Genomic DNA, 23,042 nt, shown 5'->3' with positions numbered 1-23,042 from the left:
TCCCACATCTTGCAGCCTGACAACAGCACTGTGAGCTGGCAGAGGGCCCAGCTCAGTACCTAAGAGTGAGGATTAAAAGCTGTTAAGAGGAAGTTGTCAACAGCGAACAGCTGCTTTCACTGGTGTCAGGGAAGTCAGAAGTTTAGGCTACTGATAGATAAATAAAAGCCAAGATCTACCTCTTCTTTCCTGCCATGGACCTATGCCTTCAAGAGCCCCAGGGAGTGTGTTTTAGCCCAAGCAAGCAGGCGCACCCCACCTTTCAGCATCATGAGGGCCAGTGCAGCCAGTTGCACAACACACCGAGGTATTTCCTGTGTTCTTGGGACTTCAGGGTAGAACAATAACAACAAAAAAAATCTCACTATTTATTTGATTTAATACAGACATCTGGTAGCAATAATGGGGCTATGCATTCTTGAGCACCATCTACTGGTACATTGTCCATAAACCAGTGACATACGTGCAGACGTAGAGCACCCTATACCAGCTACTCTCGCGTAAATGCATAGGGCTCCTGACCAGCACTACGTACAGCATTTATAAGCTCCCAATCAAACCTTGCAGCTGGGATCTTGGGGCAAACTCCTTTGAAAGCAAAGCGTGAGAAGGTTTCCAGGCCCCTCGTGAGGCCACGCACCCATCGTAGTATCCCCTCCTGCAGGCAGTGCCACAGCTGGCGGGTCCCTCCACGATGCTGCAGTGCAAACACGCTCAGGAATTCAGCTTCGGGCCCCGGGCTCTGAAGGACGCGCTGATCTCCACCAACCCAGCCCTGCAGGAGCTCTATGCCAAAGCTTTCTCCAGGGCGGAGAAGCTGTTCCTCTCGGAAGCCTACAACCCGCAGAGAACGCTCTTCTGCACACTGCTCATCCGGACAGCTTTTGACTGGCTCCTCAGCCACCCCGATGCCCCTGAGGACTTTGAGACATTCTATCACGCCATGCTAAGGAGGAAGCAGAACTTCTATCGGAAGCATATTTACCTGCAACCTATAGGTAATGTGGGCATCTTCACTGAGCCACCTGGAAAGATGCAGGAGGGAGGTGGGTGGTGCTGAATGCTATTAACATGCTCTTCTTATGACTAACCTGCAAAATGCAATTGCTGTAGCAAAAATAAATGTAATACCAAAGGCTCTGATGTGCCCCCAGTCTAGAGTCACAAGCCACGATGACAACCATCAGTAGACCTGCCTTGTAAATGGTATGTGTGCTCCTGGGTGAGGCTTGCTGTGAATATATGTGTGCATACATATAAAACAATATATGTAAAACAATGCTGGCTAAAACAGCATTTCAAGAGCTGTTCATTAAAAACGGTTCATTAAAAACAGCCACCCTTTCCCACATTAATCTTTCTGCATGACTTAAAGAGGAGACAACCTTCCTAGCACACTGCTCTGCTAACGACACAGCATGCTAATGCCTCGAGCTGGCTCTCAGAAAGAGCCCCCTCCTCTCCTCCATATCTGTGTATAACCATTTAGAGATGCCTGCCACATCCCAGAGTAAGCAATTAATTTCAGAATGAACCAGGCTTCCTCCTCCCCAGTTGCTGTGGCCAACCCCACAGAACCCCTTCAGACCTTCGGGTTCACCCTGGCTTTAAGGAACTGATAACAGAGCTTCTCTTCTCAGACTTAATCGATGGGCCTGCTGGGCTCTCGCTGCTGGATTCCCTTCAGAGCTGTGTTGAGTCTTTCTTCCTGGGACTCCGTGTGAAGTGCCTTCCCTCCATCCCCATCTCTTCCATTCACTGCTGCTATCGCCACAGCCGGGACTCAGACAGGGTGCAGCTTCATGCAGGTAAGGACCTGGGATGGGGAGCCTGTAGAGACACCAGCTTGGCAGGAGGGCACGAGCCCTCCCTTCGGAAACGTCTGAAATAGCCCTTCATTGCCTGAGCAGGGAGGGGATGAGGAAGGGAGTGAAAAGGGAGAAATCCTGTTCCCATGGAAAACCCAGAGCGCTGAGGCTGGAAACAGGAATAAAAAAACAAAGTGACTTTCATCACCTTTTCCTCTGCTGTTTGTATTTTTCAGTGCTGTTAGTTTAGGTCCAGCTCTGCAAAGCGATCGGCCCAGCTCCGCGGGAAGGCACTGTTTATTTGGTGTAGTCTGCCTTCTCCCATCTCTTGTCCAGAGCCAAAGTAAATTACTGGCTGGCTGGCACAGGTGGGGAACTCGCCGGCCTTTCATGTTAGGAAATTGGGTTCAAGTGTCATGCAGCTCCCCAGGGAAATGGGTTTGTCAGCTGCCAAACTCACGCTGCACGAACATCCATCTGGGACAAGCTGTTTGCAGGTACCACAGGCAGCACGTGCTCGGCACAGACCCAAGGCTGCAGCTATGCGGCTGCTCTGGCTCAGGTCTGAAATGCCTGTAGGGGAATTCTTCTACTTCTAGGTGCTTATTTCCAGGGGTTAGTACAGAATTCACCTACATCTCTGCCCTTAGCTCTGCTTTGTTTTAACTCTGTGCTCAGCCCCACTTCCAAAGTCAGGTCTGTGTGTACTCTTATTTGAACGGTCGGGCTACACAGCCGTGATTCTCCATCCAAGATGCTGAATCCAGCAGCTCTGCCCACCTGTGGCTTGGATTACATGCTCCTCCCCACAATTCTGTCTCTTGCATGCCTTCCAGGGGTGCTTCATTTTAATCAACATCTCTCTTGTATTTGTCCAGATGGGGTCCTGAATTTCTTGAAGAACAACAAGCCCATGGATGCCCTGTGTGTCCTTGGACTCACTCTGCTGGACCTTTACCCATGTGAGACCTGGAGCTTCACATTCAGCAAATTCCTGCCAGGACAAGGTAGGGTTGGTGTCCCATGATCTCCTAGCACAGCATGTGAATAAGGCAGCACTGTACCCAAAAGCCTTCCCTGGGAGACTGGAATAGCCAAATCTTATCCTTAACATTTTATTCACTTCCTGAGGAGAGGAACTAGGTTTTCCCAATTTAAAATTAGGGGAGTCAGGGCTCCTGACCTGGACAAAGGTAACTGAGGTGCTACAGACCTTTTGGGAAGTGGGTCTTATCACAGCCTGTGTGCTCGATGGGGCTGTGCTACATCAGCTTTCTTGTCATGCTGCCTAAGGTGAGAGACAGTTGTAAGAGAGCTGATGCCTAACTTGTATGCACCTCTTTTCACAGAAGTGGGAGTCTGCAGCTTTGCCAGATTTTCTGGGGATTTCCCCCAGGCTGGCTGCAGCAGCTTGAACCCACTCACGCAGAAGGAACGGTTGTGCGAAGTCAGCAAGGAAAGCAGAGAGCGGACACTGCCGTTCAGCGCCCAAGAGATGGTCCAATGCTGTAAGGTAGGACCAGCAATCTCCTGCACCCCGTAGTTCTTGCCATGTAGGGTTAAATATTTCAGGCCCAGGCATAATCCGTGTCTCAGCCCAGTGAAACAGGCATGAGGCTCTGCTCCCAGAAGATGCAGACAATCACAGCCAGGTCCACACACTTAAAGCAGTCCTAAAGAGCTGGTATTTCAGTGCACCACACAGACAGCTCTTACTCCCCTTGCTGCTGGAGCAAACCGTAGCATCAGCTGTATAGCGAGGCTACAGGACTTACCTTACGTCACGGAGCAACCCTGAGACAAAGACTGCCCAGCTCCCAGGCTCTCATTTGTCAGGCGATGCATGTGCAGTAGGATCTGATAGCCGGTAGGGTATATGGAGGTTAATCAGAACATCTAGCAGTGCTGTGTGTTAACTAATGGATGGCTGGGGAGGGGTGACTGTGTCTTCCTCAGACGCTGGTATCCGTAAGGGCAGAGGATCGCTTGCCAGACCTGCTTACATGGATGGATGAGAAAAATACCTCAGAGTTTGCACGTACATTATATACAGATGCCCTTAAACCCCATTCATCTCCAACACATCCTCTTCACGAGTGCTGTCCTCCCTGGTGCCAGGATCTCCCCTGTGCCCCCGTGTCAGCTCTGCTTCCAGTGTTTCTCCTAAAGCTGGCCTGGGCAGAGCAGCTGCACCAACACCTTTGATGCCATTTCTCCCTGCATCCCCTGGTATCTGCTCAGGTTTTTCTAGTGTGAGGTCTCTTCCTGTAGCAATTTCAGGTGATGTTAGGTGGCAATGGGAGGAGGGGGGGGAATCCTCCATTCTCAGTCTTTTCATGGCTGCCAATTCCCAAAGCAGTCACGCTTGGCCAGCTGACTCCAGCTTGGATTTTGCTTTGGCACAAATATCAAGAGCGTCTGCTCTGGTAGGACACAGATCTATTATTGCCAATAGCTTCTTACAGATTTCTCACACGGATTGTGCTGCTCTTTTCAGACCCCAGAGGGACTTAAAACACAGAGACACAGACACACACACACCCCCTACTGCTGTGGACTTGTTATCTACAGGGTCTTCCCACAGCTGCTTCTAAACAACACATCCACGCTTCCTCCTCCACCACCATACAAATGCGGACATTGGGTTACCTGGGAAGAGGGGAGCCACGTTCTCCTTTCATCTTGGGAAAGCCTGGGCTGGAGCACTGGCAGGGCTGAGCAACAAGTCAGTTATAGACTGCTGGGGAGCAGGGGAGCTGGAACAGCAGAGAAGGAAGAAGAGGGGGCAGTGGAAGCAGGAATGACCATGCACTGCTGTGATTCTTGCTTTCCTGAAAGGTGACCTGCCACGAGATCTGCCACCTGATGGGGCTGGGGACCTGCCGCTGGCTGCAGTGCATCATGCAGGGCGCGCTGAGCCTGGACGAAGCCCTGCTGCGGCCTCTGGAGCCATGTCCCATCTGCCTTCGGAAACTGCAGCATGTTGTGGGCTTCAAACTCGTTGAGCGCTACAGGGTGAGAGACAGACCTGCCAGCCCTCCCTGGGGCCGGGGGACATAGCAGGGAGAAGAGCGGCTCACTCCAAACCACAGCGTTTGTTACATGGGCGCGTCAAACGCAGATGCTTGCAGTGCAAGGTGCTGAGAAAGCAAGGTTACACCTCACAGGGGTGGGTGCTGTACACACAGTCCGTGACTAACGTAGCACTTCATGTCAGCTCTAGGGCTTTTGGCTGTTCACAACAAGGGATGGCGCAGCAGTCCGGCCACGTTTTGCTGCTCCTGACAATGAAGTGGGGAGGGCAGGCAGGTTTCAAGCCAGAGCGGCAGCGAGCACAGCCATTCCCACATCTGTGCCACCACAGTTTTCTGGCTCTCAGGGGCTGCTAGTGACAGGGAGAAAATACTAAGTGCATACTTTGCTGCAGTTCCTCTGTTTAAAAGTATGAGAAAAGATCCCAGATTATTACCCTCTAATAAGTGGAGGGTCCCAGACTCATCTTTTTTCTCTTCTCTCCCATCTGTAAAACTGCTAGCACCACATTTAGACAACACCAAAAATAGTGCTAAGGTGCCCTTAGCTCTAGAAAGGGTTTTCTACCTCTGCTGTCTAAAAAGCAGGATTTGGTAGCCAAACGGCTGGTAGAACAGAAATAATGTCATCGTTCTCACTTGGCACTCTGTCTTTTCCCTGATTATAATTTCTGTCTGACACACATCATGTTCAGAGACAGGATTTTCCATAGCTGCCTATTTTAAAGTCTGTGGGTTATATTTGTAACAAGATATGTGCAGAATGAGAATGGGGATGCCTCTAGTTTCATTCAGCTTGGAATCAGACACACGGAAACATGGCAAAGGACTTGGGGGAACTCAAATTTGTGTGGTTTTGCTGCTTGCCTGTGTGTCTGCGGCAGTGTTAGACCTGCCTCTGACTCCATGGCTGTTTGGTCCCTGCTTCTAAGAGGTGCTAAAATTGCCCAGGCTACCAGAGGAATAAAATCTGGTTTATTTAAACACCCAGCCTGTTAGCATCCCCCTATTTCTTTCTAGAAGAGAACTGCCATCAGCATTAAGCTTTTCTAGAAACATTTTTGCCTTTACACCTGCAGCAAATACTGTAATTGGCTTAGCATCCCCTGGTGACAGTGAACACAAACCTTAAGAAAGGATACACTTGCCAAATAGCACATCTGCTTCCCTGACAAGGAAAAGCTCATCTAGATATAGTACAAGCTGGTATAAAAGAGTTGTGATAATCTCTTTAAGAGGCTTTGCTATAGCACTGAGAGGAAATATAAATGCCAGAGATGAATTAAATAGTTAAGGAACCTGACAGAAGAGAGCATAAAGCATTTGGAGACAATGTCAGAGAGCAAAGTTACTTGTTAAGCATGTTTTGAGAGGTCGTGGCTGGCCAAGCCCAAATCTGAAGTCACATTTCCCTTTGGAAAACTAGCCTGGATCCCCACCTGCCACATAACGGCCCCAGACGCTCATCATAAACACAGGAAATGCCAGACATAAAGCTGTTCCTCGCCAGGAGCAGGTAACGCTGCTGATGTCTGCGCCTGAGACACGGTGATGTGCAGAAGAGCATGTGGGACAGGAAACCAGTCCTTACACAGGAGGAAGAGCCCCTCAGTTTATTTATCTGAGTTGCAGTCAGAAACACTCTATTTTTTCATCACATTTGCTTATTCCAGAGTGAGTCATCTTGAAAACTGAAAGCAAACCCATTCTCATGGTGTTTCCCCACCACAGCCAACATTTCCACCTGCTGCTTCTGCAGCATCCCAGGCTGTTCTGCACATGGCACCTGGGTCAGTGTGCAGCGGCCACATTGCAGAAGAAAACCGTGCTCGAGCTGCTCGGAGAGGCTGGGTTAGCTACACCCTCACCATGGTGTTAATCGCAGCGTGTGCTCTCGGGCGCAGTGTGGCTGCCTTGCTGCTGGGGATGACAGCGCTGCCACGGCAGAGGGGGTTGAAAAACTTCCAGTGCCAAACCTGGAGCCTTTTGATGGGTCAGACAACAGGTTTCATTCTTAGTGACTTACCTGGGGTTGAGCATCCACTTCAAATGCTCTTGCCTGCAGGTAATCCAAACCCATGAAGGGATTAATTCATTTCTAGTTAGTTAGGGGAACACAAAAAGAGGCTGTAGCCCTGCAAACCCTTCCCAAATTCAAATCAATAAACCACTCAAAGGATGACAGACAGGAAAGATCTTGGGGCTTTGGTAGTGATCTTGAGTTGCTCATCCCCTCCTTTCACCTTACCTAATCCAAATGTACTGTTTGCACATCCTTACCTCCACAGCTTTTTCTCTTCTCGGGAACTGGGTTAAGTAGCAGTTGTGATTCCTTCCCAGTTTCACTGCTCCTGGGAATTTTAAGAGACATAATATCATGGGCTGGTTGCAGCTTTCAAATAGCTTTGCTGTCCCCTTCCCTAGCCCAGCTCCTATTGCAGCTTCTGGTGCCGCCTTTGTTTTTTAAACAGGGAGGGGAGGGCTACTGGAGGTGGGATGAGGCAGGAAAAAATTGTCCCTTTACATTTTTTCTTGCCTCAGAGGAAGGGGGCAGGGTGGATTAACTTAGCTGAAAGAGTCCATTTTATTCTTGTATGAAATTCTTCCCTGAGGCTTCACGAGCAGACTGAAATGAGAAGCAGGGCCGATTTCTCCCACCCACTCAATTTGAGCTCTTTATCCTTTCTGTCACTTGCCTGAAGAGAGAGCAGTAGGGGAGGGAAGGGGGAAGGAGCAGCGGCAGAATGGAGCTTGGTGGGGCCGTGGGGCTGGAGACGTGCCCGCTGCTCCAAGGCACAGCTCACCCCACGCACGGACCCAGCGCAGCCACATCGCAGGTTCATGCTCTGTCACTGCCGTTTCCTAAAGCAACCGCAGGGCTTTGCAAAGGTATCAGCTAGGAGCTGCAAAAAGTAAAAAGAAAGAAATAGGCCACAAGGGTGTGAAAAAGCTGAAAAACACACCAAACACCCCCCCCCCCCAGACACCCCCCCAACACGTGCCAACAAGGCAGACAAGGAGATCACCTTTTATCCAGGGATGACTGGAGCATTGCGATTCATTCCCCAAAGCATAAGGAATAAATGTGCCAGAAGCAATCTGTTACATGGTAGCACTTAATATTTAAAAAGGAAATTGTCTCAGACATTTTCCTTTCATGAATTCTTTCCTGGAGCCCAGCCTTCCCACTTGTGCATTTCATCTCGAGAGGGTAAGAGCTATTCTTAGGAATAAAATGCACGTTACCCCAGGAGTTAACACCACTATGAAACAAAATTCTTCACTGCTATCTCAGGAGCCTTTACAATGACACAGCTTCCTCCAGAGAGGCACTAGTTTGGCTCTCATGGAGATCACACCCACACAGCAGGGAGAGGGTTTGTGCTGTTTTCTCCTGCCATCCTCAAGAACAGGGCAGATACAGCCCACATATGACTGCAGGCAGCTCTGCCACAGACACAGACTCCAAAAACACAGGACAAGAGAAAGCCCCTGCTCCACAAGGTAGCCATGAGCTGTCTGAATCCATATGCTGGAGAGAGGACCATAGCATCTGTAGCTGAGGCACCCAAGACAAACATTGGGAAAGGTGTACCTGCTTTCTCTCACTCTCTAAAACAAACCTTTTTTGCCTCTCATCGCAGAAGCTCTATGCTTGGACACAGACGGTGTTGTCCACATGGCCAAGACAGGAGTCAGCAGACCTGTCCACCTCGGAGGACATCCTTCCCTTCAGCTCAGACTCTGGGATGTGCTGCGAGAACGACTCTGAGGCGGTGACCTCCTTGTCCGAGCCGCTGACGCCAGACGCTTGCAGCCAGGCCCTGTCCCTCGGCCAGGAGCTGGAACAGGACGAGCGCTTGTGTTTGCCGGCCGAGGCGCACAGACAGCCCCAGCTCACCGGGCCCCCCAAGTGCACAGATGCCATTAAAGATTACGAGCTGTGGCTGGAGATGTGCATCGCTGCCCTAGAGAGGAACGTCTCCGAGGAGGAGCTGGCTCAAGTAGACCAGACCGTGGATGCCCTGGCTAAGTGGGAAATGTTTACAGGACAACTGCCCGCTATGAGGAAGGCCCTACCCTTCGCTAGGGACAACACCGGGCTACGGAAAGTTCTCGGAGACAAATTTTCCTCCTTGCGGAGGAAACTGAGTTCCAGAAAACTGTCCAAAGGGGAATCATCCCCTCATCGCTGGCGGTGGGAGGAAAACTAGGCTGGGGTCTGCCTTGGGTTGGGCCAGCTTTGCTCCCATAGCTTTGGTTACATTACTGCTCTGCTTCTGACCTTTCTCACCACAACTGCCCACAGGAATAAAAGGTGTTTCTTTTTCTGAGATTGCTAGATTATTTTTGATGTGATCAGTTCTTCTCTGAGGCTTTTTCCTGTGCTGGTCTAAAAGGCAGTGCTACTCCAAACCCACACCAAGTCCTATGTAGGCGCTTGTATTTTCTTGCCACAGTTCATTCGGTCTAAAGTCAGCTGGGAAGAGGTCCCTGCTAAACACTAGACACGTTCACAGAGAAGCTAAATATGTTCACATAGAAGCTTGGGTCATCTGAATGCACAGATGTACATTAAACCAGGGCAGCTCTCCCCTGCGCAGAGCTCCCCGCTGCTCAGCATTTCAGCCTGAAGCACAGATGATACTCTTCCCTCTCCTCTCCCCCCATACCAAATGTTCATCTCCATTCTGGTGGCTGCCCCATCAGCTGGAGGTTCTGCTGAGGGCAGGAGGGCAACTGAGGCTGACAGACACACTAGGAGTAGTGGGGGAGACAGCAGGCACAGAGTCAGCGAGTAAAGCAGAAAGATCCCTGGCAGCTCCTCTGCCATAAAGAACAGCGTTAGCGTGATGACTGTCTTTTGGCGGACACTCGAGGGGATCTCCTGAGGTGCTTCAGTTCAAAGCCAGGCTTGGAGCCACGAGCTGTAACATCTCACATCCTCTGTAGACTGGCACAGGAGAGAAAACCCTTTGAAAACATTCACACACTCATTGACTATTAACTGAAAGGGGGGAATTACACATGCATTATTCTCTTTCTGCCTTGAGAACTTAAAACCCTGGTCCTCTCCCTCTTCTCTGTTCCCTAAGCCACCCACTCACCAGGAACCGGTGCCGTGCTGGCTCCAGGAGCTGCAGAGCCCGTCTCCCCAGTGCTGGGGCATGCTGTTCCTCTCTGGCTATTTATAGCCGGAGCTCAAGAGGGCAATGGGTTTGAGCTCTGTAAGAGCAGCAGGCTGGGGGAAGGCTCTCTCCATCCCCAGTTCACTCAGACCTCAGCACTGATAACGCACTCGGTGGCTCACAGCTACGTGGCCGTGCTTTGGTTTTCTCCCATCCAAAAATATCAGCAGGCAGGACTGGGTCCAGTTCAGCTGGGAGGAGAGAGGATCTAACCACGCAGTAACCCTGCAATGCATTTTTGGGGCGGGAAGGGAGAAGATCAGGGGAAGACGTTTGAGAAAAGCTTGAGATTTACACGTGCAGGTGAGCAGAACAGATGATCTCGTAGTAAATTCAACTGGATTTGAGAAACACAACTGACTTCACATCCGCATGATTCATAAGGGGAGAAAAAGGGAGTTCTGGCTTCGGGACTGATGACGGCAATTCCTGGAAACATTTTTTCCAGGCTGCGCGCCTGGCCTGGGCGCAGGCGCTGTGCGGCGGAGCCGCTGCTGCCGCCCTCTCCTGGCAGCCTCAAAGGCGGTGGGGTTCTCATCCAAGACATTCTTCCCAGCAGCAGAAATTTTCCAAACTAATCCTGCTTGAATTACAAATCCATGTACTGCCCCATACTTGCTCTGTTGTTGCCTTAACAGATTTACTATTTTAAGCAAGAGATTACATGTTGTCCAGCCTTGTTCGCTCTTGCTTCTGTACTGAACAATTATGCTGAACTTTAGGAACTTTCCAGAAAGGGGCCATAAACTCTGGATGACAATACTGCCTAAGGGAAATGGGCAGCCTTCTATCACAACAAATCCAAAGACAACAGAGAAAAGGGGTGGCACAGAAACACACTCAACTTCTGGCAGAAGTCAGCGATGGGGAACCTCCCTATGTGATGCTTGACTCACGTACGCTCTGTTGTGAAAGCATGAATTTCTGCCGGAGAGCTGTTGCTTACCAATAATGGGCATTTTTGACAGCATCACTGACAGAACCACCACTTACCAGCTCAGCTTGTCCAGAAGTGCTCCAAGTAAGAAGTAAATGAGCACGGTAACTCGCAGCTTCACCTACTCGCATAGGCAGCTCAGCAGGGTCCACAGGCAATATGCAACTTTGCAGTGAAAGGCAGAAAGTAGCTGAATACACTTTTAAAGTTCTTGAGCAGCTGGAGGAGAGAAGATCCATGCACTATTACCCCACAGGTTTTTGTTCATGCAAGAACACTTCCGTGGAGCTAGCTACTCTTCACCTCAGCAAAGGTTTCCAGCACTACTGCTGTACATTACAGCGCAGTGCAACATTTTATCCCAGGGTCTGAAAGTACTTAAGATCACAAAGTCTAAGGAGTAAGGAGGCAACCTGCGTCACAGAGGAATAAAGTGACTGGCCAAGGTTACACAGAAAATTAAGGTGATAACCAGGACTAAAGCACAAAGGTGCAATTCCTACTCTTCTCTGCATGTATCAGAGTTGTAGAGGGGCAGAAAACAGCTGATGGGCATTAGGAGTAAACCAAATTGCAGGTAAACCCCTAAATAAGATTTCCTGCATTTTAAGCAGCAGGTTTCCAGGGAGGTAACTTGGAAAGGTATGGGAACAGGAGCGTAACTTTCAGCTAATGAGCTGCCAAGCTGTGAAACAAATACAGATGAGATACTTGGGAGTCATTTTAGAAGGTCAAGCTGCATGATCAACCATCTGCAAGTAGTAGGGTACTCTATATATAAATGCACCCCCCAGAAGTTACTTGCAACTCAGCAGCCAAGATCGGAGTTGGTTACAAATGGTCCAGGAACAGAGTTCCAGTGCGTAGTAGGCAGCAGGCAGGAGAACCTAGGTGTTCACTGTGCAGTACATCAGCCACAGTTTGCTGAGCCTCCTGCGGGAAGACAGGCAGTGAAAGGAACTGGGCACCCAGACGGGAAAGGAGGCAAGTCCCAAAGGGCAATGGTACCAGTAGGCTGCTGCGGCATGGCATCGGGGCTCTGGCTGGCAGCTGCGGACACAGCGCTGTTCCTCACCAGGAGCAGGTAATGCTGCTGGTCTGCAGCTGAGACCCAGTTACAAATACCCCCCCGCCCCGGCCCCGCAGCCCTGGGAAGGCAGCGCTTTCGTTTCTCTGGCTCATGACCTGTGGGTGCCTTGTTATGACAGGCAGATGATCTAGAATTGAACCCTGCCCATGACCTGCCTTCGGAGATCCTCCAGCAGAACCAGGCAACTCCTTCCTGAAGCTGCTGTCTCCCATGTAACAACCCCTAAGGCAATGGGACAACACAGATTCGCACTAGACTCATCTGGCTCAGAACAACCCCCAAACCACACCATCCCGTGGCTACTTGGAACATCTTCCACTATCAAAGTAAATCCAGTCATACCCTTTCTGCCTCAAGCTCAAGGATACTTATTTTGAAGAGACTTCTACAAGTCTATAATCCTGAACAGAGCAGAAAACACAGTCTTTTAATAGCTTTACGAGCTCATAGAGACAAATATCTTCTCCCAAGAATAAACAGAACATTCCACTCCTACACTTAAAACAAGAAGTTGCTGTAATTGAAGGGACTGGGGGTACAACACAACTGTCCAGGGAAGCAAAAAACAAACAAAATCCCCTCAAATAGCCCCCCACTCTTTGCTAGTTAGGGGTGAAATTGCCCACAACTAGCTAAGGTGGGAGAGGATAAACCAGTGTCTTCCACAGACATTTATCTACCAGTATCCAGCACTTTCCAATTTAAGAGTGGATAGCACCACTTCCCTCCCCTAAAACCCAATACTTTTAACTGAAGTCTGTTTCTGCTGGGCTAAATGGAGGCTTTAAAAGGAAAGATACTTTTTGTAAAAATCCCTACATACTCTTCCTAATAACTCTTCCTCCCCTAAGACCATGCAGATTCCCAAGATGCCAGTCAGTCTTGGGGAGAGTGGCAAGAAATTTGATTAATATTTGCTAGTAACTGAGTAAACTTCCTCCATGGTCTGTACAAGATAATGAGATACCAGACTGGAGCTAGAAACCACAAGATTTAATTTCTCTCCTCAAAGAGCTGTAATGAACATTTAAATGTTACTATAAGCACCCCAAACCTTATGCCTTGTACACTTTAGCAAAAATACAAGTTATGCCCTGCCAATGTTGTACTTTAGAGAAGCCTCTCCCTGGGGAACTAGTCATGGTTTTTTCCCTTTTACCTTCAGAGTGCTGAATTACTGAAATTACAGAAGACACACTCTAGTAACAGGTAGCCATGCTGACCTAGGGAAGAGAATCCAAAGTTAATATATTGAGTTTAGGCTGTCCCTGGGGTACAAGCATTCTTCAGCACTGAAAAGACAAACCTACCTGCAGAGCCAACCGCCTCAGCCTCTGCTCTTACGGGGCAACATCTCTGCAGCTGAATTATGAAAGGGACATCTTTGCTGTATGAAGTGAGATAGTTTGAGATACAGAAATATTGGCAAGTATGGAAAAATGGTGTCACTAAGATACCCTGATTCAAGCCTCCTTCCGTGTGTCCCAAACAAAAACTTAAATCCCACTGAAACTGGTGCTGTTTAAGTGCCTGCTCACAACTGCTGACTAGGGAAGGACTGAGCTCAGGCAGGCACTCCAGTGACAACACATTTCTTATTTTGATTAAGTCTTTGGAGATTCAGCAATTCAGATACCACAGAACTTCAATACAAACCAACCAAACTCCAGCCAGCTTTAGAGCAGGCAGAACTGACAACTTGAAATAACCCCTCCTTTGCTGCCTGCTGGTAAAGCGTCTCAACCACCTGGCATGGCCCTTGTTTTCAACACCAATGTGCTCCAGCAGATATTGCCAGAAAGAGCTGTTTCTTGCTCCAGTGAGAAACCTATTAAACTTTTTCTGTATGTTATCTTGTAGCTCTGTAATTCACTGGAATAATTTGGCTCAGGAAAGGGCTAACAGTTGCTTTCACAGAGCTGACCAAAGAGATCACTTGGAGCTGCTGCTGTTGCCTTGACTTTCTCAGATTAGAAAGTACCTGATCACACCTGGAAACCTCCTATTAGTACATACTGAATTTTCAATTCATCTGCCCTCATTTTCAGAGATGCCAAACACTGACAATATGCATTGTTACTTGAAAGTGCTCAGCACCTCTGGGGGGAAAAAAAAAAACCCATCCCAAAACCAAAAGTCAGCCATTCCTGAAAGCTTGATGTAGCAGAGGACCTAACATTTCCAATGATTAGTAAAAAGGACAAACAATGCTCCACGAAGTGTTTCAGACTGTGTACCTGCCAATGTAATTGATTAGCCGTTACTAGTTCACACAAGAAACAATTAAGGTTTGCCACAAAAATCTGCCAGATGTGACCTTTTGAAGTACAAGCGAGAAAAGGTTAATGAGATTCCTAAGAACTGGAGTTTAAGTTCTGGCACAATTAGTTGATGCCAGGATGGCGATGCCGTAAGACAGGGATACCGATGCCTCTCCAAAGGTCAGTGGTTCTACGCCGCTGTAGAAGATACCACAGCACACAAGTGAGTCCAGCAGAGGGGACCAGCACTGGAAAGAAGCAAGTATAGTTCCCATGGCTGTTATCACATGCTATACAGCAAAGAGGAATCTCTAACAGGTGTTGCCAACTCAACAGGGTTAACTATTTAATATTTATTTAATATTAATCATTAAAAAATTCTTGCTAAGCTTAAAATACATAAGCACAAACTCTAGCTGTGTCTCCCCTTCCACTTCCCATTAGTTCCAATGCCTAAGTCAGCTATGGAAATGCTACAGACGACTGAACTGGAAGTTTTATACAGGTTAATGTTCCACCAGCCTTCAATTCCTGGACAGACTTGGGAAGAATGATTCAGACCAGAACTGGAAAGGTGGGAGATACATAAAGATTACAGAACAAGATTTTATTGCATGGCAGCTGAAATTTCATGCAGTCCATGCTGTAATTTATTCAAAAAGCGGGTCTCTTGCAGAAAATTCTTTAATAAAGCAAAAAAGGTCACTCTAGACTCTGTTGAAAGATAAAACCCAAGAAGAACAGTATAACAAGTCAAGTTTTAATAGATTTATAAAATTCATATATACAAAACAGTAAACTAAGTCACCAAAGCTGTAAAATACACTTTTTACACATCACAATATAATTTTATCTAGTACACAGTTTTCATAAATTGAAACTATTACAGCAAGTAGCTGCTTCTATCATGGATGCTGTTTGGTGCTAGAAAGACACTTACGTGAGCAGTCTGGAACTGTGCTTTTACTTTATGCATTTTTTAACCTTCTTTTAGTTTGTCACGGTTTTTAAAGTACTTTCCTGTGAATTGTTAGAAAATTAAGGCTAAACTCAGGCCTTCCTTACCCAGTGCAGTGAACTCGTTTAAAAAAAAAGAGAATGATATTGCATAGTATGTGTGTTACAATGCATAGGCACCAGAGAGCAAGTAAATTGCAGAATAAAAGATAACATTAATTGGCTTCCTAGCTACATGATTGTGTCATGAAATAACTTTGTGTTTTCAGTTTGCTTTCATACATATTCATCCATAAACAAGACAATTCATCACAAGAGCAATAAATACTAGCTATTTTGTTAAGTGGAGTCTCCGGAAATACTTTTTAGCTTGTACCATCAATTCAGGCTCATTACACATTTGAGATAACAAAACCTGTACACCGGAAGAACACACATTATCTCATCATAAGAGAGTTAATGGCTTCAATACAAATGGGAGCTTGAACAGGTTTTCAAACCTCAATCCACCAACCATGCTTTCCAAGTCTCATGAGCTACCAAAAGATCATTTCTCTTCCACATTCCCCTTCTCCCTGCCATCTTTTCTCAACTTTTGTGCCCAACCACCTGCACATAAGCTCAGCACAAGAGATTGACAGGAAGTACTAGCAGAGAAGCAGTCAGTGTTATCCAAAAATCTATTCCTTCCCTCATAAGATGCTCTCTCAGGTCTTACTTATCAACAATTTTTACTCTCCATCTGTTGCAGTGTTTATTCAAATAATGGAAACAGTCTCCTACCTAGCCGTTCCCCTGGGATACTTCTCACACTCTGGTATCTTGAAGAAAGTTTAGGTAGTTGTTAGAAAGGAGTAAAATGCACTGTCTGGCCAGAGATTTGCATACTGTAATTTAGCAGAAATTGAGTTTTAGCACCCAGTTATGAACAGATGAAGAGAGATTTACAGCGGAAGGGTGTGCAGCTGCAGCATGGGCAGCCTTGCCAGCCTGCTGCTGTTAATTCACAGCCAATAGCTCTCTGGAGTCACTCAAAGCTTTTGGGGTCAACACAGATGGCATTTCACTTCAATAAAGTCAGTCTTCAAGCACCATCAGCTTTTGGGATCTGTCAAGAAAATAGCTCTCCTCTTCTGCTCCCTTCCAACATACTTTGGCTTTTTTACCAGAATGCCCACCTTGGAAGTCAGCACTGCTCTTTATTTCCTCTCCAACTGTGAATATTTTCACATTGGACAGAATGTATGACCTTCAGACATATGCCAAGAGCTGGGCTGTGATACAGTTCATCAAGCCAGGCACAGAACCACTAGCACTGACAATCTAGTACCTCCATACTCCCCACCCATTAACAAAACAAGCATATCGACACATAGATTAACTTCAACACTGCTTTCCAAATGCCATTAGAAAAAGATAAAAATGTCAAGAATCAAGCTAAACCATCCAACCACCAAGATGAGCAGAGATAGCATCACCTGGTGAGTAGAGCAGCGGTTTCAGCTCTAAATATCCTGGCTTTACTCACTTCCATCTATGTAAAAAAAGAATAGTGTTAAAACAAAGAAGTGCCCACTTCACAGCACAAAGCGGAGATCACCCCAGCTAATGACAAAACAGGTAATACTAAAAAGCACTAGGTCTTGTATTGTCTTGGCAATTACTTCCCCACTAGGCTAGACAGTCCTCACCCAGAAGTGTGTGGAGTTAATATTAATTCAGGCCAAGTCTGGTCCAGACCATGCCAGCCTTCCTGATCCGTAATGCATGCTCCCTAGAAATCTGTTAAAGACTCTTTTACTGAAGTAGGCACAGATGTTTTATAGTTGCTACTGAAACACCCTACCCACCACTTTGTGTTACAGAATTAGAGTGTACTGAGGTAAAGAGTTAACAGTGCTATATTAAAACCCCTGACTACACCATGTGATTTTATACTAGAAAAATGATATAGAAAAGAAGCTACTATTAAACTTATAAAAATCAACGTAGTTCTCGTCATGAGAGATCAGTGTTTGGCTTACATGACAAGCTGCGCTGTATGGAGGTGTTACTGCATATTGTGTTTGTGTCTCAAGCTGGCATGCACCAAACTGCCTATGAACCCGTAAGTACTCCTGAAAATTAGATGACACAAGCAAAGCTAAGTCAGGCATCAAAACTCCCTACTTGAAAATCAGAAGGGCCTTTTACAGAAATCCTGTAGTTCCATGCAGCAGAATCATTTTTTTCCAGGAGAACTAAAGAGGTACATACTTAGAAAATACTCTAAAATACGAAGTTAATATCCACAGACAGCCATCTAAAGGCAGCAAAGGGCTTGTTTTCTAAAGTTATATTCTCTGGAAGGTAGTTGCCTGTCACTAACAAAAGCTGCTAGTTTCTTCAGTGGTTCCATGTCTATTCTTTTAATTTCTTTAACTCTACTATTCTTTGCAGATTACAGTAACCAGGACTGGTGAATACCCAGGGGCATGGGGACATGGGAATGAAGGCGGGGGGATCACACACGGACAGGACAGGACACACTTTTTAAATGTGCCACCTTTCATACAAAAAACCCTACTATAGCTATCCTAGTGGAATTACACTTTTTTCTGCTGTGCCATACACAGATGAGCTCTTCCTGCTCCATTTCACTACACTTTTTTTGCCATTAGCTTCTCCACTCTGTCTGCTTGGCTGAGGTTCAGGCTTTAGTTGGCTCAGAAAGCCTGTGAACAGTCATCTTCAGGAGCTTCTTCATGCTTGTAACATGCCCGGTTCTAGGCTTTACACAGCAGTATTTCTTAAAAATGAATATGTTATCAAGTTAATAAGTCAAATAATCTATGCTGACATATTAAATAAAGTAAGATCAAGTGTTTTTATCAAACTGGAAGCATCTTTGAGTTGTAGTGTAGAGCTGAGGGGCCAGTAATTTACTTTCCATAATGGATATTAATTAATTTTCAACATTAAGAACTATTTAATTCCTTCAAAGTGACAACTCCCTATAAATATGTCACTTAGAAAACTATTCTTCCTTTTTAATTCTAATTCATCTGTCACTTTGTAATGCCATCTAAAAATTATTCAGAGAATGACATCACTGCAATCTGAAGGAATGGTACTGACTGATATGCTATATTAGCTTAAAGCCTGTTTTGAGGACAACAAATACAAAGCAGCATTTGATAAAGGACTCCCATTTAGGTTTTCTACTTAAATGGAACTGCAAGATTACATAAGTCTCTCTTGCAAGCGCTTCCTCTCTTTGTCCTTGGGAGAGACAACCTGTTTGCAACACCCCATCACTAGTCATTGACCTGTGGGTGTCAGAGGAGGGACAACAAAAGGCTGCCTTTTTTTTCTTTTTTAAAAAAAGTAGTTATTCAAGGTCTCCATCTGATTATCATCCTGCCTGTGACCCATTTCCTGACTAGCCAAATGAACAATAAGCCTATGAAGAAGAAGAAGAAGAAGAAGAAAATGTTATCTCCAGCTGTGTTTACCTGCAAAGTTCTCCAGGATGTCACTTAAAATAAAATTATCTGTTTGTTTCTTGTGGAAGGACTAAGCAACTGACCAAGCCTATCCTGAGATGTTTGTACAACCTAATCTACCTAAATTCTGCTTAGTAATTAACTGATTTACCATAAGATTTTCTGGCTTTATTATACAACAATATACCTTGACAAAACAAATAAACAAAATCCCCCTCAGCTGTGGCAAGAAGTGAAGTGTATTTTGCAGAGAAAGCTGCCACTTAAGTCCTTTTTACTCATGGGCCAGATTCTTTGCAAACTTGAGAAGTGCTTGACTTTTGCAAGAAGTTGTTCCTGATCTTGGGTTCCTGGTGTGAACCATCACTATCAAAGTTTGATGGAACACAGAGCCAAACTACTGATTTCCATCCGCAGATTACAGCATTGTGTTTAGGCCCATTTTATCAATAGAAAGAAGAAAGGCAATAATGGGCCTGAGGTGAGCAAACTGCTTCCCTAAACCTCTGATTTCGTGTGCAAAACTACCATATCATATAAAAAAAAGTTATATGCTTGAAGAGCTCAATATGAGATATCTCATTCTGTTTCGTTTTCAGGTGCAGATTTTAAGTTACTTAAAATATAAGTTGCATTATTAAGTCTGCTCAGAGCTTTAAATCCGTGAGGTTACTAAGGATACAAAACCATGGATGAGCATGAAGAGAAAAAGAGAACAGGAAATTCCATGCTATGCCTCCCAGGTAAAACTACAGTAGATTCAGACATAAAACTGAGGTAATTCTTGAGAAAGAAATACAGTTGAAAGGGAATGTTTAACTCATTTGAGAAAACAAGCATAATACTAGCCCATCTAGAAAATCTAGTGAAAGAATAAGGCTCACAGCAAACTAGGAAAAGTCAAGTCAACCTAGAAGTCAGATCAGCCCACAACTGCTTCTTCCTTCCTAGTGTCTTCTGTGAAGTGGAAACTACTACCTAGCTCCCCAAGAATACTTCAAAGCTTTGAATACAGTCTTTAGTCCTCAGCCAAACAAACGGACTAGCTTACAGGAACGCACTTTACATGATGAGTAAACTTGTTCGCGTTACTGTGTTGAAACATTTACCTTTTCAAATGTAATAGTCTGAAGAGTTTCCCCCCATCTGAATATTAGTCACATAACATTTTCCCCCTTCAAGGTTAAAAATGAATAAATATTTAAACGACAGAGTTGGTCCTGGCAAAAATAAGACTTGTTACAAAGAAGCTAATTCCTGATTAAGTTTGCTCAAATTTAAGCTAGATTTTCCCATCTGCAAATTTTCAGTTGCTTCTTACCTTGACACTGTGCGCGCTACACGGCACTGAAATAGCCACATCTTTCCCACTCTGAAGCCTGCACAAGAAAGCCAAGAGACTGCTACATTAGCAAACTACCCAAAAATACCGATATGAACATCTGCAAGCTTCAGAGGGGAAGAAAGATTCCAGATTTTATCCAAATTAACATGAAAGGACAACGGAACAGGACTTTTTTTGACCACATTTCCCATGGGATTACCAGCTGAAGTAAAATGTTGCTTGTTTTGACATGCCATTACAGGCTCAAAGGGGATATGAACTCCAGGGAATCTGCTGACCTTCTACGGGTACAAACAGCCCTTCAGGTTTTATTCTTGGATAAAAGTCTATGACAAAAATTGCAGTAAACAGTAAACTATGTTTGAAAATTACCTAATGGAGAGCACTACAATGTTGATATAAAAGGCAGATCTTCAGTTTGTCCATGTACCCCACTGTAGAAGTAAAGATCCGATATATCTGTACACAAAAAAGGCACCTGACAGTTAGTTGCACAGATTGAGAGAGCTAGGAAATTAACAGTTCATATCAACATTATTTATAGCCTCTTGCAATTTTACACACAAACCATTGCCCAAAATGGGCAACTCCAAACTTGAGTGTACTCAGAATTACATGTGCATTACTATAGGCTAAAGATCCCATTAAGACACAGATTAAAGGCTAATTTTACAGCAAGGTCTTGCTGTCCAAATACATCAGTGCAGCTGTAAAACTGGGATCTCTAGGGTGTTCAGTCTTCCTATAAGGTCAGCTGTTGGGAACTAATCAAGCAGCTGCTGTACTACCAAACCTTTGCTTAAGAGTTTAATCAGCTTTCAAACTTTTGAATGTAGATAAAGCCCTGTCACGCAAGATACTGAACCTTCACAAACACTGCCAACTGTGGGTGTGAGAACAGTGCTGGATTTCCATGAAGTACATCTCACTTGAGCACCCACTGTGCAGATAGATGGTCAGGTGCTCTAGCACAAGCTGCTTCACCAAGGAAATCCGTTTCCCCATGATGTAATACCCTTCACACATAGTGCAAAATAAACCCTTCTCTGTATCAGTGAGGCCCAAACTTCCCATCCAGTTTACTCCAACATGGGTTTCCTTATACAGTTTTAGACTTTTGCCTCAGGAGACTCATGCAAAACTTTCAGACAAGAGCTGTGCATCAACCTTGATAAGTGGATTCCAGACCATTGGCAAAGCTGAACATGCACACAAGATCTGGGTATATCCCTAAGGGTTAAGACTGGAACTTCCACTAATGTTCTCCAACGCAGCTGCCAATCTCATTACATTTAGATTTGTTTGATTGATTCAGCACCTCCAAACTACAAAAAAAAGGCAGTTTGCATAACTAGCATCTCTGAAAAATGAGCACATTCATTTAAAACAACGCATCTTCCATACATGGGTTGTCAGAGATTTCTTTTTTCTAAGAAGGCAGAAGGTGGTTGTGTTATTCAGCATTCCAAACTAGGTACGGAACCTACAACGGCCATGTTTCAGTAGTGTTTCTAGTCCAAATGATTCAGTAGCTAACATCAACATTTGACTCCTTCGGCCTATAGCTCCTCTGTTTGGACTGGCTAGTTTACAGCATTCCTGAGCCAAGTAATTAGCATGGGTCCTACACCACATGCAAGGGCCATAAAGAAAGAATAAAAACTTTGATCTAACCCTCCAGCAAATTTTAACAGAACATGGGCTGCTCTCCTTCACTGCAACATAATATCCTTCAGATTCTCTTGAAGGATCGTGTCCTTCACAGCATGAAACACAAAGCGAATGTTTTCAGTGTCTATGGCAGTGGTGAAGTGATGGAAGAGCGGCTTACTACGGTTTCTCCTCTTTCTGTCAAAGCACTGCACCAGATAACGTTGAACATCTTCTAGCCTGTGAGGGTCACCTTTGAAGTCCGAGAAATACTTCTTAATGCTGACAGTCTTTACCTTCTCTACAAGAAGATCCATCTTGTTGAGGAATAGAATAATGGAAACATTAAAGAAAAGCTTGTTATTGACTATTGTCTCAAAGATATTCATGGACTCCACAAGTCTATTTGTGCGCCTGTCTTCCATGAGAACCTGATCATATTCACTGGAGGAGACCATAAACAAAATTGAAGTTATTCCATCAAAGCACTGGAACCACTTTTGACGCTGAGATCTCTGTCCACCTACATCCACCATCTTGAAAGGTATTTTTTTAATGATGAAATCATGCTCTACTATCCCCTTTGTGGCTTTTCTAGCCAGCAAAATATCTTGTTTGCTGGGGAAATAATTCTGTAAAAGAAAGAAGAAAAGTGTCAACAAAAGTCCTTCAAAATGCTGGCTAATGCCAGTATTAAAGTAACAGGAGAAATCAATAGGAACCATGATTTTTTTAATCATCAAGTGAAAAACGAATACTCAACTTGAGAATAATGAACTGTTGACCATTTATCTGAGCACACTGATAAACAGCTACAGAAGATCCTGAGACATATGAGAATAAAAATATAGGACTAATGCACTTGTTCACATTTTTACCTTTCAAGCCTCATTTTCAGGCTGAAGTGTATTTTTTCCACTATGAAATTCTTAGCTACACTGTTATCACCATTTAGGTAGCGTTCAGTAAAGCAGATCACCAAGTCATCCCTAAAAGTGGTGGTTTTTTTTGGTTTGTTTTTTTTTTTTTTCTCCTTTTTTTTGAAATGTAGTTTTTCATAGTTCATTACTCTTACAAAGGATGTATTGCAAACTTTAGTGGAAATAATTCTTCTGGGTTCACACTCCATGACCAGTGGGAACAGCAACATGTTCTATCACAGGTTCTGGCCCAGCCTACCCTACCACTGTAGGAAAATTTGCTCTTCAGAAGCTTATCACTGCTACTCTTTGGATCTCCTGAAGGATGTTTTCATTACAGATTTTGAATCTCACAGGTGCTAGTGATT

General features: G+C 45.3%; 2 protein-coding genes across 3 annotated transcripts in view; one reads left to right on the top strand and one right to left on the bottom strand.

The window, feature by feature from the left end:
• The first annotated feature begins 496 nt into the window (after nucleotides 1-496).
• Nucleotides 497-9,126, top strand: AMZ1 (archaelysin family metallopeptidase 1). The gene is made up of 6 exons (XM_037385797.1): nucleotides 497-998; nucleotides 1,641-1,808; nucleotides 2,687-2,815; nucleotides 3,158-3,321; nucleotides 4,647-4,823; nucleotides 8,485-9,126. Exons 1-6 carry the CDS (start codon nucleotides 695-697, stop codon nucleotides 9,052-9,054), a joined length of 1,512 nt encoding a protein of 503 aa, XP_037241694.1. The 5' UTR covers nucleotides 497-694; the 3' UTR covers nucleotides 9,055-9,126.
• Nucleotides 9,127-15,056: 5,930 nt separating this feature from the next.
• Nucleotides 15,057-23,042, bottom strand: part of GNA12 (G protein subunit alpha 12) — a 44,714-nt gene continuing 36,728 nt past the window's right edge. For both annotated transcript variants that reach the window (XM_037385368.1, XM_037385369.1), the window contains exon 4: nucleotides 15,057-22,386. In XM_037385368.1, the coding sequence (XP_037241265.1) occupies nucleotides 21,817-22,386 (570 nt within the window). In that variant the 3' untranslated portion in view covers nucleotides 15,057-21,816. The remainder of the gene's footprint in view (nucleotides 22,387-23,042) is intronic.

The sequence above is a fragment of the Falco rusticolus genome, chromosome 4 (genome assembly GCF_015220075.1).
Source record: "Falco rusticolus isolate bFalRus1 chromosome 4, bFalRus1.pri, whole genome shotgun sequence".
NCBI classification, from domain to species: domain Eukaryota; kingdom Metazoa; phylum Chordata; class Aves; order Falconiformes; family Falconidae; genus Falco; species Falco rusticolus.
The sequence above is the reverse complement of the archived record's forward strand: the minus strand, read 5'-3'. Positions and strand labels throughout refer to the sequence as shown.

Coding starts and splice junctions, on each gene's coding strand:
- AMZ1 (XM_037385797.1), top strand. CDS start 695: ATGCTGCAGTGCAAACACGCTCAGGAATTCAGCTTCGGGCCCCGGGCT. Junction 999..1,640: donor TATTTACCTGCAACCTATAG/GTAATGTGGGCA, acceptor TTCTCTTCTCAG/ACTTAATCGATGGGCCTGCT. Junction 4,824..8,484: donor AACTCGTTGAGCGCTACAGG/GTGAGAGACAGA, acceptor CTCTCATCGCAG/AAGCTCTATGCTTGGACACA.